This window comes from Macaca mulatta, chromosome 8 (assembly GCF_049350105.2).
Source record: "Macaca mulatta isolate MMU2019108-1 chromosome 8, T2T-MMU8v2.0, whole genome shotgun sequence".
Lineage (NCBI taxonomy): Eukaryota > Metazoa > Chordata > Mammalia > Primates > Cercopithecidae > Macaca > Macaca mulatta.
In genome coordinates, this window is record NC_133413.1 from 12857008 (window position 1) to 12874086 (window position 17079).

At 50.7% G+C, this 17079-nt stretch overlaps 1 protein-coding gene across 1 annotated transcript in view; it reads left to right on the forward strand.

Moving 5' to 3' along the window:
* Window positions 1–1916: 1916 nt before the first annotated feature.
* The window catches only part of PRAG1 (PEAK1 related, kinase-activating pseudokinase 1), a 66443-nt gene continuing 51280 nt past the window's right edge, over window positions 1917–17079 (forward strand). The window contains exons 1-3 of the mRNA XM_015144776.3: window positions 1917–2035; window positions 6866–7282; window positions 10406–12243. Of these exons, the coding sequence (XP_015000262.3) occupies window positions 6953–7282; window positions 10406–12243 (2168 nt within the window). The 5' untranslated portion in view covers window positions 1917–2035; window positions 6866–6952. The remainder of the gene's footprint in view (window positions 2036–6865; window positions 7283–10405; window positions 12244–17079) is intronic.

Consider the following 17079-nt stretch of genomic DNA (forward strand, 5'->3'; position numbering starts at 1 on the left):
GATGAAGTGTAACCAAAGATAGGATCTTGCTCTGTCACCCAAGCTGGAGTGTAGTGGCATGATCTCAGCTCATTGCAACCTCCACCTCCTGGGTTCAAGCGAGTCTCCTGGCTCAGCCTCCCGAATAGCCAGGATTACAGGCACCCATCACCACACTAGACTAATTTTTGTATTTTTAGTAGAGATGGGGTTTCACCATGTTGCCCAGGCTAGTCTTGAACTCCTGACCTCAGGTGATCTGCCCGCCTTGGCCTCCCAAAGTGCTGGGATTACAGGTGTGAGCCACCGCGCCCGGCCAGTATTTGTTCAAATGATTTCTCTTCACTTAGGAAGAGAGAAGAATAGGGCTGGACTACTTGCACTTGGCGAGGGCGGAGTGGCAGAGTAGACTTGCCTACCAGCAAAGCCAGACAGCCTTTGGTTCCTACCTTAGTACTACTACTTTTCAACTGAGGAACCCTGGCAAATTGTGCGGCCTCCTGAGCCTCAGTTTTCCTATCTGTAGAATGGGGATAATGATGCTCTCCTCATAGGGTTGCTTAGCGCTGGGTAGGTCGTTAAGGAATGTCTATTGCATTCCCATCCCTCTACAGCTTCCCCCAGATTCTATCCTCTTAGGAGGAATGGGTGTCACTGGAACATGAGGAAGCATTCCCTCGATCCTTTTTTCCCTTTCCTCACGCAGAAGCCAAACCTCAAATACACATCTTCCCTCTCTGTCCACACCCACAGCAGCAAGGAGGAGAGCCAGGGATCTAGGGGTGGGGGTGGAGGCCCATCTTCCTCCTCTCAGCAGGTGGGGGCTCGCAGGCTCACTGGCAGAGGACCTTCATTAGAGTCACAATAAACTGCCTTTCTGGGGAGGGGGGAAAGGGTGAGAGAAGCCGCTGGTGTTGCATTTTTTGGGGGAGGTAGGGTCCTCTTCCTGTTCCATTTCACTGAATTCTACCCACCTGGCATGGCCCTAGGAGGTGACCGTAGCCCTGGCTCCCCGAGTAAACACCCAGGTCAAGCTACAGGACTGACTGGGTCTTAAGCTATTATACTCCCAGTTAAAAGAGTTTTTAGCTCAAGGACTATCTCGAACTCGTTCTATCTCAGTGAATGACTCACTTACTGGAAACGGTGTAAACACAGGTGTATTACTGGGCTGCGGAAGACTTGGATGTCCCAGCATGGTAGAAGGCCAGCTCCCTGCAGTGCAACGCTTGCATTCTACATCCAGAAAACTAAAGTTCAAAGAAGTCAAACAATTTGGCAGAGGCCTGCAGTCCAGGGACTAAGCGGAACCTGGAACCCGCCACCAGGACTCCCAGCCCTGCTCCCTCCAGCGCCACCCTCTTCCCAGGGGTAGGGGGAGCTGAGGCTCGCTGTGCTCACGTGGCTTTCAGAGCCCGCCTCGGACCCTGACCTGGTATTCCACTCCCGACCCCTCACTTCCTCGTTTCCCCTTCCTTCTCCCTCTCTTCCCAGGGTCCCGCAGGGCCGGCTGAATGAAGCGATGCCGGGCACCTATACATGCATGGTGGCCAAAGGAGGATTGGAACGCTAGAGCTCGCCTCTGCAGGGCTGTGCAGGGTCCCCACTGAGGAGCGGGTGCAAACGGGTGCTGAGCTCCGGGGTCAGCCAGCACCAAGTCTGGGGCTGGGGGCGGAGCCTGGCGGTCGGGGGCGGGAGGGTGGGCAAGAGAGGGAGGCCCGGGGCGTGGAGACTTTGAAGGAGTCGGGGCCCTGGGGGTAGGAGCCCGCCGGGTGGAAGCGGCAGGCGCGAGCCGGGCGGCGGGGCGCGCTGTCCAGGCGGGGCCGGGCGGCGGCAGGGACTGCGGAGGTGCGGCGAGAGCCGGGGCGGGCGGCGTCACCGGAGGCGGAGGGGGCGGAGCCGCGCTCGCAGCTGCCACCCGGCCGCCGGGCCCAGGCAGACGCCACCCGCCAGCGGCCGGGCACGCACCGCGCGCAGACCTTCAGCGAACAATGCTCCGGCCGGGCGGCGGGCGGCTTGGAGACCGACGGAGGGGCAGAGGAAGCGCAGCCCCGAGGTGAGCCCGCGACGCGCTCTCCAAATTCGGCCTCTTTTTGTCTGGCGAGCGTGGTCGCAGAGGGGAGCTTTGGAGGGGCGCTGCGATCGCCGAGCAGGCGACCCCTGGGGTGACAGGCGGCCACTCGGGGAGTGGGTAGCGCCGGGGCCGCGTGAGCCCGGGGTGGTGCCCGAGGTGCAGGGAGGCGCCCGGCCGGGAGGACCGGGGAGCTGGAGGGTGTTGTCGATCCATTCGAGAATCGCGCTCTTTAAAACGGGGAAACTTTCCTACGAGTTCCAGGAGGGAGGACCGACTGTTAGGATGGTTTCTCTGGTCTCGCTGCTCTGTTTGCGGCGGGAGACTGAAGCGCTTTGAGGACTGCTTTCCACCGATAGAGTATTGTCAAGGGGCGGAGACGGAAGGCCGCCTGGCTGCTGGGACCAGGACCCGGGGGGATGGTTTGGGGGTCCAGGGTAGCTCCCAGGTATGCAGCAGCGGGGCTCCAGAGGCAACGAGATGATGCCCTTTCCCCCAAGCCCTGGCTGAGCCCTCTGAAACGCATGCTGTGAGCACGTTCTTAACCTTTGCTGGTATCCGGGGACACACACACTTAGAACGCAGAATCCTCTGCTGGGCATGGAGGCGGCCGGGCATTCGCAGCGGAGAGCGCCAGCTCACGGTGTGTGCGTTTCTCTCAAGTAAGCTCACCCTGCACATGGTCTTGCAGAGCCGACAGCAAAACCCAATGGTCTAGGGACGAGGAGTTTTGCCATGCATTCAGTCCGGAGTCAGGTTCAGAAGGCTTTCCTGATCACTGGCCTGAACTATCCTGAACAACTTCTCTCCCCCTTCCCTTTCTGAGAAGGAAATTTGACAGGAAGCCCTAGGGAATTCCGCAGTTATTTTGCTCTCCTGAGGTCTGGGTGGTTTCGACTGTAGTGGGTGCAAAACCGCATTCCTCCCTCTGAGATTAGATTCCACAGCACTGGAGGAAGAAAAAAGAAAAGGAAAAGTTGGGTGAATATCATAATTTACACTCTGTGTGAGTGGGGAGGCAGGGGGCTAGCGGGTGGTAAAGTTGTCACTTACCCCTTTCTGCCTGGTCAACCCTGGCCAGTGGAGTGTGCTGAAGTTCAGACACTTTCCACACACATTTCTTTCCTTTTTCTGGTGTTGCATTCATTTCACTGTAAATGTAGAAAAAAAAAATTTAGGTGAATGTTTTCTGGAATTCTGTCACTTCAGGATAAGGCATAAGCAACTTCTGATGTAAGTCTGAGGGGGTATTTTGGGCCAAAATATTTAATCTTGTAGGTCTGGCCACCTTGATTCTTCAGATTCTTTTTTGAAATGGGGTGGGAGTGTATCTGACAGCTTCAGTCTTGCAAACTGTAGCCACAAATCTAGTGCAGAAGTTTGCAGAGGCAAAGACATTTTTTTCATGACTTGGATCAGAAAGAATGCTGAGCTCTTTTTTTTGAATCTGACACTGCAGCCTCCTACTGAAATGGGGGGATTTGCATAATTCTGGGGGCCGCCTCCCCTCAGAGGTAAGGAATGTGGGCTGGGAAGTGCCTTCCCCATGCTGTGGAGAGCTGGCACTGCTGTACCAGGCAAGGCGAGGCAAGGCTTCGTGCCACTTGTGTTTCTCACCATCTTTTACTTAAAACAAATAGGAGATAATTCCAAGCAAGCACAGAAGTGCAACGGGAAAACAGCCTTTTTTTTTTTTTTTTTTTTTTTTGGCTGCATGCGGTGGTAAATTCTGTTTGCTGTGACTGAGAAACCAGTTTTAACAGGATGCAGTGAGTCAATGACAGTGGGAAGCCCAGGGCTTCGTTTGTTCTCTTCTTATTCAATGACTTCCCTTTAAAAATCTTTGCGTCCATCCCCGGCAGTCGTGTGATGAAAGTTGCATGTCTAAACATCCAAGAATTTCAGAGCTGAGGATGCTCTGAAATTTCAGAGCGGAGAGTGCTCGTAAACTGGTGAGACATTCTCAAGGAAACTTCCCCCATGCTAGCAATCCAGATCCTTCCACACTCCCAGGGCTGTGCAAAGGTTGGGGAATCTTAGAAAGTAGGGCCTGTGGTACCAACGTCGCCCCTTCCCCAATAACAAGTTTGTGTTCTTACTTGCCTGTTGAGAAGGCAACATGTCGCCAAGCAAAACTGCTGTTTTGTGAATCTGTGGTAGCCCCTGAGGAAGTGGTTGGGCCCCCACCTCCTCAGATAGCCCCTTGTCAGGAGGAGCTGTGGGAACTTGCAGAGCCCACACAGGGCTGGTTTCCAAGCTGTCTTCCTCCATCCCATGGAGCAGGCATGGGAGCCTCTGCCTGCAGTGGAGGTGGGCTGGACAGTGTCCTTTCTGTGGCCTAGAAGGTGTAGGCAGTGTTCACCCATCAGCTTCCCAGGAAGGAACCTACTGCCTGTTCCTGAAGGCTAGAATACTTCCTCTGCTTTTTCCGCCTCCCAAAACTTAGCAACAAGCCTATAGTTCTCTGTGGCCTGAGATTATAAAACCTGGCTGTTTCCTCAGCGTGTTGAAGCCCAGTGTGACCTCTTCTGGAGAACTTGGCAAAGAAGGAACCTGCTACTTGGGCGTATTTGGAGGAGGAGAAGAACCTAGCTAACAGTCTTCTTAAAGAAAAGGACCTGTGAGACCCTAACGATGATTGCTAAAAGATACTTTTCTTTTATTTCAGATGATTTATTTAGTGTAAAGATGCAGTGGGCTTTTTTCTTAACTTTCGTTTTGTTTTGTTTTTTAGACAGGGTCTCACTCTTGTCACCCAGGCCAGAGTACAGTGGTGTGATCAGGGCTCAGGCAATCCTCCTACTTCAGTCTCCCAAGTAACTGGGACCATAGGCATGCACTCCAACACCTGGATAATTTTTTTTATAATTATTATTTTTGTAAAGACAGGGTATCTCTGTGTTGCCCAGGCTGTTCTCAAACTCCTGGGCTCAAGCGATCCTCCTGCCTCGGCCTCCCAAAGTGGTGGGATTATAGGTGTGAGCCACCACTTCCAACCCATTTTTTTTTTTGAGAAAGAGATTTCACTCTTGTTGTCCAGGTTGGAGTGCAGTGGCGCAATCTTGGCTCACCACGACCTCCGCCTCCTGAGTTCAAGCGATTCTCCTGCCTCGATTCTCCTGCCTCGATTCTCCTGCCTCGATTCTCCTGCCTCAACCTCCCAAGTAGCTGAGATTACAGGCATGCACCACCACGCCCAGCATTTTTAGCGAAGATGGGGTTTCTCCATGTAGGTCAGGCTGGTCTCGAACCCCTGACCTCAGGTGATCCACCCACCTTGGCCTCCCAAAGTGCTGGGATTACAGGCGTGAGCCGCCACGCCCGGCCCCAACCCATTTTTCACTTTGGAGGGAAAAGAGGCACATATAGCTTCAGCACTTGTTGAATGAACGCCCCTGTCTGTGAGCGTGGAGATAAGAGAGAGCACTTCCCGCAAACACTCTGGAATGATTTTGGGGTTACCAGGCTCATTCCACTTGGTTAGTCCTGTTGACAGTTTAGAGATTATCAAACTTCAGGCAGATCCTTATGGGAGGAAAGTGGAGAGCAAACCCTAAGGCAAAATGCTCCCTATATAATGAGAACCTGTTTAACTTACGTCCTTAAGGAAGATTTTTCTCTTGAACATTCTCCTTATGGGAAGTCAGTTCATTTTAAATAGGCTAAGAAGAGCCAGGAGCAACACGCAGATCACCACTGCAGTGAGGAGTCGCCTGCAAAGTTGGCTTCTGTTTCCAGAACAGGCAAACTCTCTGTGTCTATGGGCTGGTGCAAGTTCTTATTTTTGTCATAGTTTCCCCACCTGTAAAATGGGGACAACAGCTACCTGATGGAATGATTTCAAGGTAATCGGTTAATGACTGCAACCCTTTGAGCTCCTTCTCAATGGTGGATTTACAAGGGACCATGGTGTAAACTGTCACTTGCAGTTTTACTCTCAGAAGCAATGAACTCTTTGAGCAAGCCAATTGCCTTCTCTCCAGAGCCATCACTGGGAAATAGCTCTTCGTTAATCTCTTCTCTCTCTTATCATCTATCCAGTCACCTTTGACCATGAGTTTGTCTTGCTATTGGTTTGCTCCTTTGGCCTATAGCACCCAGCATTGTGGACCTCAGCAGCACACGGTCAAGTAATGTATATTAAGCAAGGGATATTTCTCAAGATGCCAGACCTCTCCACAAGGTCTGGAGGACAGGGCAGCACCCCACTTCTCCCCTTTCCCAGCCTTTCCTATCTCCACCTGGTTGGAAGTCTGGAATACAATGACCATTTCAGGGCCTAGACCTGCCTCCCCTCTCACACAGTTCTTGTTCAAAAATTGTGAGTTATTTTCCAAAAGCCATTGTTTTTATTTGCTGTACTACTTGATAGTTCTTGTTTCTCTGGGTCAGCGTCCCAGACTCTAGGCCCCCGGTGGCAGGGAATACATGGATGAGGTACCGGCTTCTCATCTTAAACCCTATGTGATTTCTTCCCATAACTGCCCCAAACCTCCAAGGATGTTAGGGGACTCCTCACCCAGGATTTTAGGGGACTCCTCACCCAGGATTTTAGGGGACTGAAATGTCTTTTATGTACTCTTTTAAAGCAACAAGGCTGTGTTTAGTTTTTACAGCTTCTGATAAGGCCACACCACCAGAGAATGTCTAAGAGCCTTGTGACAGATGGGTAAGGGCCACAAAATAAACGGGATCCTAATCTTTACCTTTTTCTCCTCCTTCTCCTCCCTGATCAAATAATGAGATTGTAATCGATAGTGCACCCATTGTCTGGCATGGCAAATCTCTAATCAGGAAAGTGTCCTGCCTTTCTAGGAAGCCACTCTGTGACCCACCTCTGAATCCCGCAAGACCACACCAGAGAGCCGGGCGCGAGATGAACCAGCACCCTGTCGGCTCAAGATGCACCAGACCCTCCGCCTGAAACCCGAGAGCCTGAAAATGTCTGCGTGCAGTGACTTTGTGGAGCACATCTGGAAGCCCGGGTCCTGCAAGAACTGCTTCTGCCTGCGGAGCGACCACCAGCTGGTGGCCGGCCCTCCCCAGCCCAGAGCGGGCAGCCTGCCCCCTCCACCGCGCCTGCCTCCCAGGCCTGAGAACTGCCGCCTGGAAGATGAAGGTGTGAACAGCTCACCTTACTCCAAGCCCACAATTGCCGTGAAGCCCACCATGATGAGCTCCGAGGCCTCTGATGTGTGGACAGAGGCCGGCCTGAGTGCCGAAGTCTCGCAGGTGAGGCTGACTAATACTCGTGGTATTTTTACAGGGGCTGCTCCTGTTTGAACGCTTGGTGACTGGCTGGCAGCCAGGGAGGGCTGTTCCAGCAAGAAACCTGCAGGATGGCTTCCTGTCAGCTGGCCCTGAGATGGCTTTTGCCTGGGATTCGCTGTAGCTGCTCTCCTTTCTCTCTGTCCCTTTAGGCTAATCTAGTCCCCCAGAATTTCCTCCTGTGATTTGCAGACTGTGTAGGGCAGACAAAAAATGAAGCTTTTTAAAAAAAGTTTTAAATTTTCTTAATTGATCATTTTAAATATATACACAAGTAGCAGTAATTGCAAAGTGAATCGCATGCACCCAATACCCTTCAATATGAACTTCAGCAACCATCAACTCATGACCAATCTCATTTCACCTCCCCCCCGCACTGATCCCTCTTCCTTATGATTTTAAAGCAAACCCCAGATATCACATCATTTCAATACATACCTTTCAAAGATAAAGTCTTTATGAAAAACATAACCACAATACCATCATCACGCTTAATTTTTTTTTTTTTTTTGAGATGGAGTCTTGCTCTGTCACCCAGGCTGGAGTGTAGTGGCACGATCTCTGCTCACTGCAACTTCCGACTCCCTAGTTCAAGCGATTCTCCTGCCTCAGCCTCCTGAGTAGCTGGGATTACAGGCGCCTGCCACCATGCCCTGCTAATTTTTGTGTTTTTAGTAGAGATAGGTTTCACCATGTTGGCCTCGATCTCTTGACCTCGTGATCTGCCCACCTCGGCCTCCCAAAGTGCTGTGATTATAGACGTGAGGCACCACTAATTTTTTTTTCTGTCACCCAGGTTGGAATGCAGTGATGTGATCTCAGCTCACTGCACCTTCCACCTCTAGGGTTCAAGCGATTCTCCTGCCTCACCCTCCCAAGCAACTGGGGCTATAGGCGCATACCTCCATGCCCAACTAATTTTTGTATTTTTAGTAGAGACGAGGTTTCACCATGTTGGTTAGTTGGTTAGACTGGTGTCTAACTCCTGACCTCAAGTGATCCACCCACCTCGGACTCCCAAAGTGCTGAGATTACAGGTGTGAGCCACCACACCTGGCCTGTTTTTTTAGTTTTTAATTTTTATTTTATTATTATTATTTTGTTGAGACAGTCTCACTGTTGCTCAGGCTGAAGTGCAGCATTGAGATCTTGGCTCACTGCAACCTCCGCCTCCCAGGCTCAAGTGATTCTCCTGCCTCAGCCTCCTAGGAAGCTGAGACTAGAGGTGCATGCCACCATGCTTGGTTACTTTTTTTTTTTTGGTGGAGATCGGATCTTACTATGTTGCCCAGGCTGGTCTTAAATTCCTGGTCTCGAACTCCTAGGCTCAAGTAATCCATCTGCCTCAGCCTCCCATAGTGCTGGGATTATAGGCGTAAGCCACCATACCTGGCTCCACACTTCGAAATATTAGCAGTAATTCCTTAATATTATCTAATACCCAGCCAGTACTCCTGTTTCCAATTTTGAAGCTTGGATTTTACCAGCTTTTTTTCTAGGGTCACTAAAAACAGTTACACCCTAGAGGCCAGACCATTCTGCTCATTCTACAGGTAACCTTTACAAAGTCAGAGGGCACATAACCCAGGGCTGCTGGCATCTGCTGTCTTTAGACACATTTAGGAAGCTATGTGGCTAAGACATGTTCTAGGAACTGCTTGCTACCTGTTTGACCTCTCTGCCTGTTCTAGTTTTCTTGACCAATATGGCGAGTAGGTGAGGAAGGCTGTGAGTATATATGAAAGCTAACGTCAATTCTAAATCAGGGGAGGCTTCCTTAAGGAAAGGCATTTCCTTGGGTTGCGATGAACTTGATGTCCCCTTCCGGGCTGCTCTGTTTTTTCCTAAACTGATTACACCCATTCTCCAGGCCATTCTCAATACCTTCAGCCTTCACCAACCTGAGCCAGGGACTCTTTAAGCTCAGAACCACCTGGGAAAGAAGCCAGAGGCAGGCCCTGCTTTGAGGCTGCTTCTAAAAGTGGGGGTAAGGGAGGACTTTAGACCAGAAGGAGGAGGAAACGGTGACTTCAGGGGTGGTATTGACCAGTCCACATCTTTGTCTCATAGCCCAACGAGTCCAACCACTCGCACAGGCTCAGGCTGAGGTCACTGCTGTAGGTGGGAGAAAGAGGACCTCTGGCATAGTTGGAAGCAAAGCACAGAAAGAAGCGAGGAAGCCCAGATCCAGTTCAGAAGCCACCGCTCACCCTGATCCAGTTCAGAAACCACCCCTCACTCTCCTGTTCTGCCCACACCCACCCACCCAATGTGTTTCTTTTTTCTTTCTTTTTTCTTTCTTTCTTTTTTTTTTTTTTTTTTGTTGAGACAGAGTCTGGCTCTGTCGCCCAGGCTGGAATGTGGTGGCATGATTTGGGTCACTGCAACCTCCGCCTCCTGGGCTCAAGCCATCCTTCCACCTCAGCCTCCAAAGTAGCTGCGACTACAGGCACACAGCACCACGCCCAGCAAGGTTTTGTATTTTTTTTGTAGAGATGGGATTTTGCCATGTTGCCCAGGCTCGTCTTGAACTCCTGGGCTCAAGCAATCTGCCCTCCTCAGCCTCCCATAGTGCTGGGATTACAGGTGTGAGCCACGGCGCCTGGCTCCAGTGTGTCCCGTGTGTTTTCAAAACACTTAACGACTTCGATTTCTTCAGGCATGCGCTGTGATTGGGTTATCAAAAAACTCACAAACTCAAAGCAAAAATTAAACAAAACCCCAAGCTCCATTTTCCACTGGGTGAGAGAAGTTGCAAGGGAGGAAGAAGGTAAAGTGTCCTTTTTCAGAGTTATATTTTTCTTTTCCTACTTCACAGACTTAAGCCAAAAGCATTACAATCCATGGGTGGGAAGCACGGCTCAGTGTCTGGGAAGACAAATGGCTCAGCGGGTGCCCCAGCAATGATCACAGGGCCGTAGGGAGATCAGAAGGTGGGCGTGCACTGAATCCCCGGCCCCAGCGCCCCTGCACTGCACTACAGAAGACAATCTACAGTATCATTGCCCTTCCCTCTCACTTTTCCTCTCTCTCTTTTTTCTATGACAAGTTCTAATATAAGTCTTTTTGCGTTGGGCTTGTGTGTAGGTCATCTGGAGACGAGCGCCCGGCAAGCTTCCCCTCCCGAAGCAGGAGGATGCCCCCGTTGTCTACCTGGGCAGCTTCCGAGGTGTACAGAAGCCTGCTGGTCCCTCTACCTCCCCTGACGGCAACTCCCCTCGCTGTCCCCCAGCTTACACCATGGTTGGCCTGCACAACCTTGAGCCCCGCGGCGAGAGGAACATTGCTTTCCACCCAGTGAGCTTCCCTGACGACAAGGCTGGGCACAAAGAAAAACCCTCATTTCCTTACCAAGACCGGCCCTCCACCCAGGGGAGCTTCCGCCAGAAACTGGCTGCCTTTGCTGGGACCACATCTGGCTGTCACCAGGGTCCTGGGCCCCTGCGGGAATCCCTGCCCTCGGAGGATGACGGTGATCAAAGGTGCTCGCCCTCCGGGGACAGCGAGGGCGGAGAGTACTGCTCCATTCTGGATTGCTGCCCTGGGAGCCCTGTTGCCAAGGCTGCCTCCCAGGCTGCAGGCTCCCGGGGCAGGCATAGTGGCAGGGACGGCTCACCCACGTGCTGGGAGCAGGGGAAGTGTGCAGGGCCCACAGAGCAGGAGAAGCGGGGCCTGAGCTTCCCCAAGGAGTGCTGTAGCCAGGGCCCCACTGCCCACCCATCCTGCCTGGGCCCCAAGAAAGCGTCCTTCACCTCGGAGGCTGCCACTTCTTCTGACGGCCTCGCCTGTGGCAGCGGCAGCGGCGCCAGCAACCCCTTCGTCCCCCATCTCGAGAGTGATTACTGCTCCCTCATGAAGGAACCTACCCCAGAGAAGCAGCAGGACCTTGGCTGCCCAGGGGTGGCCTCTAGCAGATGCCTTGGGCTGACGGGGGAGCCCCAGCCCCCGGCCCACCCCAGGGAGGCTACACAGCCTGAACCCATCTATGCTGAGAGTACCAAGAGGAAGAAGGCAGCTCCGTTGCCTTCCAAGCCACAGGCCAAGACAGAACACGCAGCAGCTGCGCAGGGCCAAGGCCAGGGTCAAGGCCAGGGCCAGGTATGGACAGGTAATGCCTGGGCCCAGAAAACAGCATCTGGCTGGGGCCAGGACAGCCCAGACCCAACTCCCCAGGTGGCAGCCACCATCACCGTCATGGCGGCCCACCCGGAAGAGGACCATCGGACGATCTACCTGAGCAGCCCTGACTCTGCCGTGGGGGTGCAGTGGCCGCCAGGGCCTGGGAGCCAGAACTCCGAGGTGGGTGAAGAGGAGACTTTGGCTAGGCAGGGGCTGAGCTCCAGGGAAAGCCATGCTCACAGTGCCAAGGAGAGCAAGCCCAAGGAGAGGCCCGCCATTCCCCCCAAGTTGTCCAAGAGTAGCCCTGGAGGGTCCCCGGTGTCACCATCTGCCGGAGGGCCCCCGGTGTCACCGCTGGCTGACCTCAGTGATGGGAGCTCTGGCAGCAGCGGCATTGGGCCCCAGCCTCCATCCCGAGGCCCTGCTGACCCCATTCCTCCCTGCCGGACCAACGGTGTCACTCTCAGTGACCCATCCAGGTGTCCCCAGCCTGTGACCTCAGCCTTGGACCAGAGGCGGCCCAGGTTCCAGGCAGGCACCTGGAGTCGTCAGTGCCGGATAGAGGAAGAAGAGGAGGTGGAGCAGGAATTGCTGAGTCACAGCTGGGGAAGAGAGACCAAAAATGGCCCCACGGACCATTCAAACTCCACGACCTGGCACCGTCTCCACCCCACAGATGGCTCCTCTGGGCAGAACAGCAAAGTTGGGACTGGGATGAGCAAATCGGCCTCTTTTGCCTTTGAGTTCCCCAAGGACAGAAGTGGGATTGAGACATTCTCACCTCCTCCTCCACCTCCAAAGTCGAGGTGAGTACCATTGTCTGCCTGGGACTCTCTCTGCAGGGCAAAGGGCTCTTCCAGAAACCTTTGCCCTCATGAAAGCTTTCAGACCCGGGCCCCAGAATCTGCCCAAAGGCCCTTGTGCCTTTATGTAAATTTCCCCCAGGGTCCCAGTGCAGCCCTGGGAGAGCAGGAGAGCAGGAGTTGTGGCCTCTTTGTATCCAGCAAAAAAGCCTACATGTGGGGCCCTGCTTGGGATTGGTGATTTGAAATCAATCTTTCCAAGAAGCGCCACCAAGCTGTTGCCATTTGTTTGGTGCCTGCATTTTTATAGTCTGGTCCTCTTTTTATTGCCCAGTTCTCTGAAGTGTCTTCAGTAGGCTTTTTTTCCAGGAAGTCCTGAATATTTTCATTTAATTTAAACATGCAAAAGAGGGCAAAAGGAGGTTATGCTATAAGATTTAGGGAGATTTAAAAAATATTAAAAAATGTTTTTTAAAGATTTGGGGAGGGAAGGCCGGGCACAGTGGCTCACGCCTGTAATCCCAGCACTTTGGGAGGCCAAGGCGGGCGAATCACAAGGTCAGGAGATCGAGACCATCCTGGCTAATACGGTGAAACCCTGTCTCTACTTAAAATACAAAGAAAATTAGCCGGGCGCGGTGGCAGGTGCCTATAGTCCCAGCTACTCAGGAGGCTGAGGCAGGAGAATGGTGTGAACCTGGGAGGCAGAGCTTGCAGTGAGCAGAGATCCCGCCACTACACTCCAGCCTGGGAGACAGAGCGAGACTCCTTCTCAAAAAAAAAAAAAAAAAAAAAAAAAAAAGATTTGGGGAAGCAAACAGTTAATGCCAAATAAATGTGTGTCCAATAAACTGTTACCACAATGGTGATTAGGTCTTGGGGCCAAAAGCAGAAAATAGGAAGCTTTACACATGGTTAGGAACCCTCAGACATGGGTTTTTAGAGAAAAAAAATGTAGTTTCGTGTTAGCATGCTGAAATTCAGTTTTCTCTACTGCTTCCCTGCTATCTCCTACCAGTTTAAAGTGCCTTTTAAAGGCTCAAGAAAAATAAATGGTCTTTTTTTTTTTAAGCTATTGAGCTGTGGATGGGACTTAAATGCTGGGGGAAAAAAATTTCTTTCGATTAGAACAAAACTGATTCCTGTTAGGAAAAGGAGAAACCTACTGTTTTTCAAAAAATTACAGCCTTTCTGAACAGACTTGCTTGAGTCATGTCATTTCCAGTGGTTCTGTTTCAGCTGATGTGCCTCTGGGCTGATGTCAGAAACAAGGAAATTGACCACAGAGAGAAGCAGTTAGGACACTTGACTTTGAACATCAAGGCGTCTCAGGCACTGATGGGATCTAACGTGGGTTTTTTTCTCATGACCACTACTTTGTTCTGGAATTGCATTGGCCGCCCACCATGCAGAACAGACGTCTTCCAGATCCTGAGGTGATTGCAGACTCTTTGGCAGCCGCGTGAACTCCCCGAATGAATGAGGGATTCAGCAGCTAAGATGAGCTTCCGTTTATACAGCACTCACTATGGGCCAGGCATGGATTTAAAAGAGTTAGACATAACAACTCATTTCATCCTCAGAACAGCCCTAAGAGGTAGGAATTGCCAGCCCCAATTTACAGATGACAAAGCAGAGATGGAGAGCTAGAGTAACCAGCCTAAGGTTCCTGCCATACCCGCAAGAATCCTAAGTCTACGCTCCTCCTGAACCTATAGGACATCAAGGAGCATGGAAATTGAGCAGAGCATGAGAGTAAAACGTCTAAATTGTATCTGCCTGCCTCAGTCCTGGGTAAATTAGTGGAAAGCACAGATATTGGCACTAGACCAAGTTCCTATTCCCTCTCTCTCACTTACAAATAGAGTGACCTTGCATACGCCACTCACTGTGACTGAGTCTCCAGTCTCTACTCTAGAAGAGTCAGTCAGTCTCTAAACTGAGTGTCTGGAGTCTCTTCTCTAAAATGAGATGATAATAGTACTTCGATAACACCCTGCTATTGAAAGCCTCTAATGAGACAAACAATGGAATCCAATGCAAAGGTTAGTTATGATGTAGGCAAAAGCCACCCGGGCTGTTGATTGCACAATGACACCCACACCTTATAGGAACTAGCATGGCTCAATCCCAGGAACTCCACCCTAAGCCTTGGAGAAGTAACTAAAGTTTACTCCTTTAAGAATCTCAGGGCTTGGAGAAATCCCAGTAACCGTAGCAACATGACTCAGGTAGGGTTTTAATTAGCATCTGGGTTGAGATCAGAGTTTTTTCGGCCCAGTTTGTTATGATAAAACCCTTAGATTACATATAACTCAAGCTCGGTGGGAATCGGAGGTTCAAGATTTCAGCTCTTAAAAAATAAACAAGTTAGAGGAGAAACAAGAATTAAAAAGAAGGGCTGGAGTTAGTGGCTCTTGCCTGTAATCATAGCACTTTGGGAGGCCAAGGCGGGCGGACCGCTTGAGCCCAGGAGTTCGAGACCAACCTGGGCAACATGGTGAAACCCAGTCTCCACCAAAAAAGATACGAAAATTAGCCAGGCATGGTGGCACACACCTGTCATCCCAGCTTCTCTGGGGGCTGAGGTGGGAGGATGGCTTGAGCCCAGGAAGCGGAGCTTGCAGTGAGCTGTGACTGTGCTACTATACTCCAGCCTGAGCAGCAGAGGAAGGCCCTGTCTCAAAAAAAAAAAAAAAATCTAGAAAATAAAATTATCTTAAGAGAACACAGAAAAAGAACAGCATCTTATATTATTTAAAATAAGCTAGAATATATTTTCATTTGGGGAAGCATTTTCATTTCTCAAGCATTACCGACATTATCTTTGGAATCTCCCTGTGAGAAGATAAGAGGGCAGGCTTGGGAACATATGCTGACTTTTACTTCTGGAACTCCGTACCTCCCCTGGGGATAGTGCCAGGAACCCCAGAGTCTTCCAACCTAGTAGGTCAGGGTGTTGGCAAATCAGAGTGTCAGTGAGAATGCAGCCAGCAGTTGATCCGGCACCAATTCCAGTACACACTGGTAATTATGGCAGGCTGATGTCAGTTTTCCAACATAGAAAAACGTGGAAGGTCTTCAGGCAACATACAAGGTCAACTTGATTTCTTCACATGGGTCCCTTTGTGAAATAGATCCTATTTCTAATGATCAGCTTCATTCTGTGCGTTACCTATGCTTAAACCTCTAGAAAAAGGGGTTGCTTCATATGGGACTCTGTTCCTTTCCAATTACGTGGTGTGAGAAAGACAGATTGTCGGCTTCCTTAGGCCATTATGGAAGAACAGGGAATGATTTTCTCTTTTACCTGTTGTTCTGTTTATCGCCCTATTTTGCAAAACTGATTCTGACCTGGAGGAAAAAAAATAGATGTTAAGAATGACTTGGCTTCTTGGAGTCCTGTGTTGAATGTTTGGCAGTAGTTCATCTGTCTTTTTGAGATACTGACCTTTGTAAACTCCCATTCGTGTTCCTGAAAAACCTCTTGCTGGAATGTCCTGCAGGACAAAGGCTCTCCATGCTCATTTCATGCACAGAACAGTTCTTCTTTGGAGGAGTTTAAGTGGATGCCCAACCCTCCTCCCCAGGCAGGTATGGCAAGGCCTGGATACTTCCTTCCTGTTGCTGTCAAGGCAAGATTTTATACCCGCAAAGTCACACTTACTGAGAATGATGGATCTCACAGAGTCTCTGGGTCACCCCTGTCCCAGTATAAGGCAGAATTATAAGATGAGGATCAACAAGTACTGCTGGTTAGGAAACAAAAATACTTCAGGAAAGAAAGGTGGACTCTTAGTTTAAATGTCATGCTTAAGACTTAATGGCTATTTGGTCAGGCATGGTGGCTCACGCCTATAATCCCAGCACTTAGGGAGGCCGAGGCAGGTGGATCACTCGGGGTAAGGAGTTCGAGACCAGCCTGGCCAACATTAACAAGAACAGCAGAGCTGGGGAAACAATTAAGATGAGAAAGAACCAAATTGCTTTCTGCCTTTTGCTTTTTCACAGATGCAAACCCAGTTTTAAATGACTTAACGAGTTTTGGGTGACCAGGTTAGTTGAAAGAGAATCATCTGGTTAGTGCAGACAAGCGTTTCACAAAGAAACCTCAAATTAGAAGAAGAGGCCTGAGCCCAGGTGGAATTGAGGGTGACAGGCGACTAAGAAATAAGACAGATTTATGTGGTTTCAGTGTCTAATGGTCTGGCCCCAGGTGAGACTAATCAAAAGAAAATTTCCCCAAGAAAGTGGGCCGTGTCTTTGTTTTTTGTGTGTTGTTTTGTTTTGAGACAGAGTCTCACTCTGCTGCCCAGGCTGGAGTGCAGTGGTGCCATCTCACCACAGACTCCTCTTGCCAGACTCAGGTGATCCTCTCACCCCAGCCTCCTGAGTAGCTGGGACTACCGGTGCATGCCACCATGTCCCGCTAATTTTTATATTTTTGTAGAGATGGGTTTTCACCATGTTTCCCAGGCTGGTCTTAAACTCCTGGGCTCAAATGATCCACCTGCCTCAGCCTCCCAAAGTGTTAGGATTACAGGCATGAGCGACCACGCCCAGCTGATGTCTTTGTTTTAAAGTTATCACTCATGCCAATTTGAATTTTAACCCACTACTTGCTAAATTCACCCCTTCTTCTGTGGGGCTGCTGGGGAGCAGAGGTTAAATCTATTCTTGGGCTTTTGCTCCCTTCACTCTTTTATTTTTTTTTTTTTTTAGACAGAGTCTCTGTTGCTCAGGCTAGAGGGCAGTGGTGGTACCTTGCCTTACTGCAACCTCCACCTCCTGCGTTCAAGTTATTTGCCTGCCTCAGCCTCCCAAGTAGCTAGGATTATA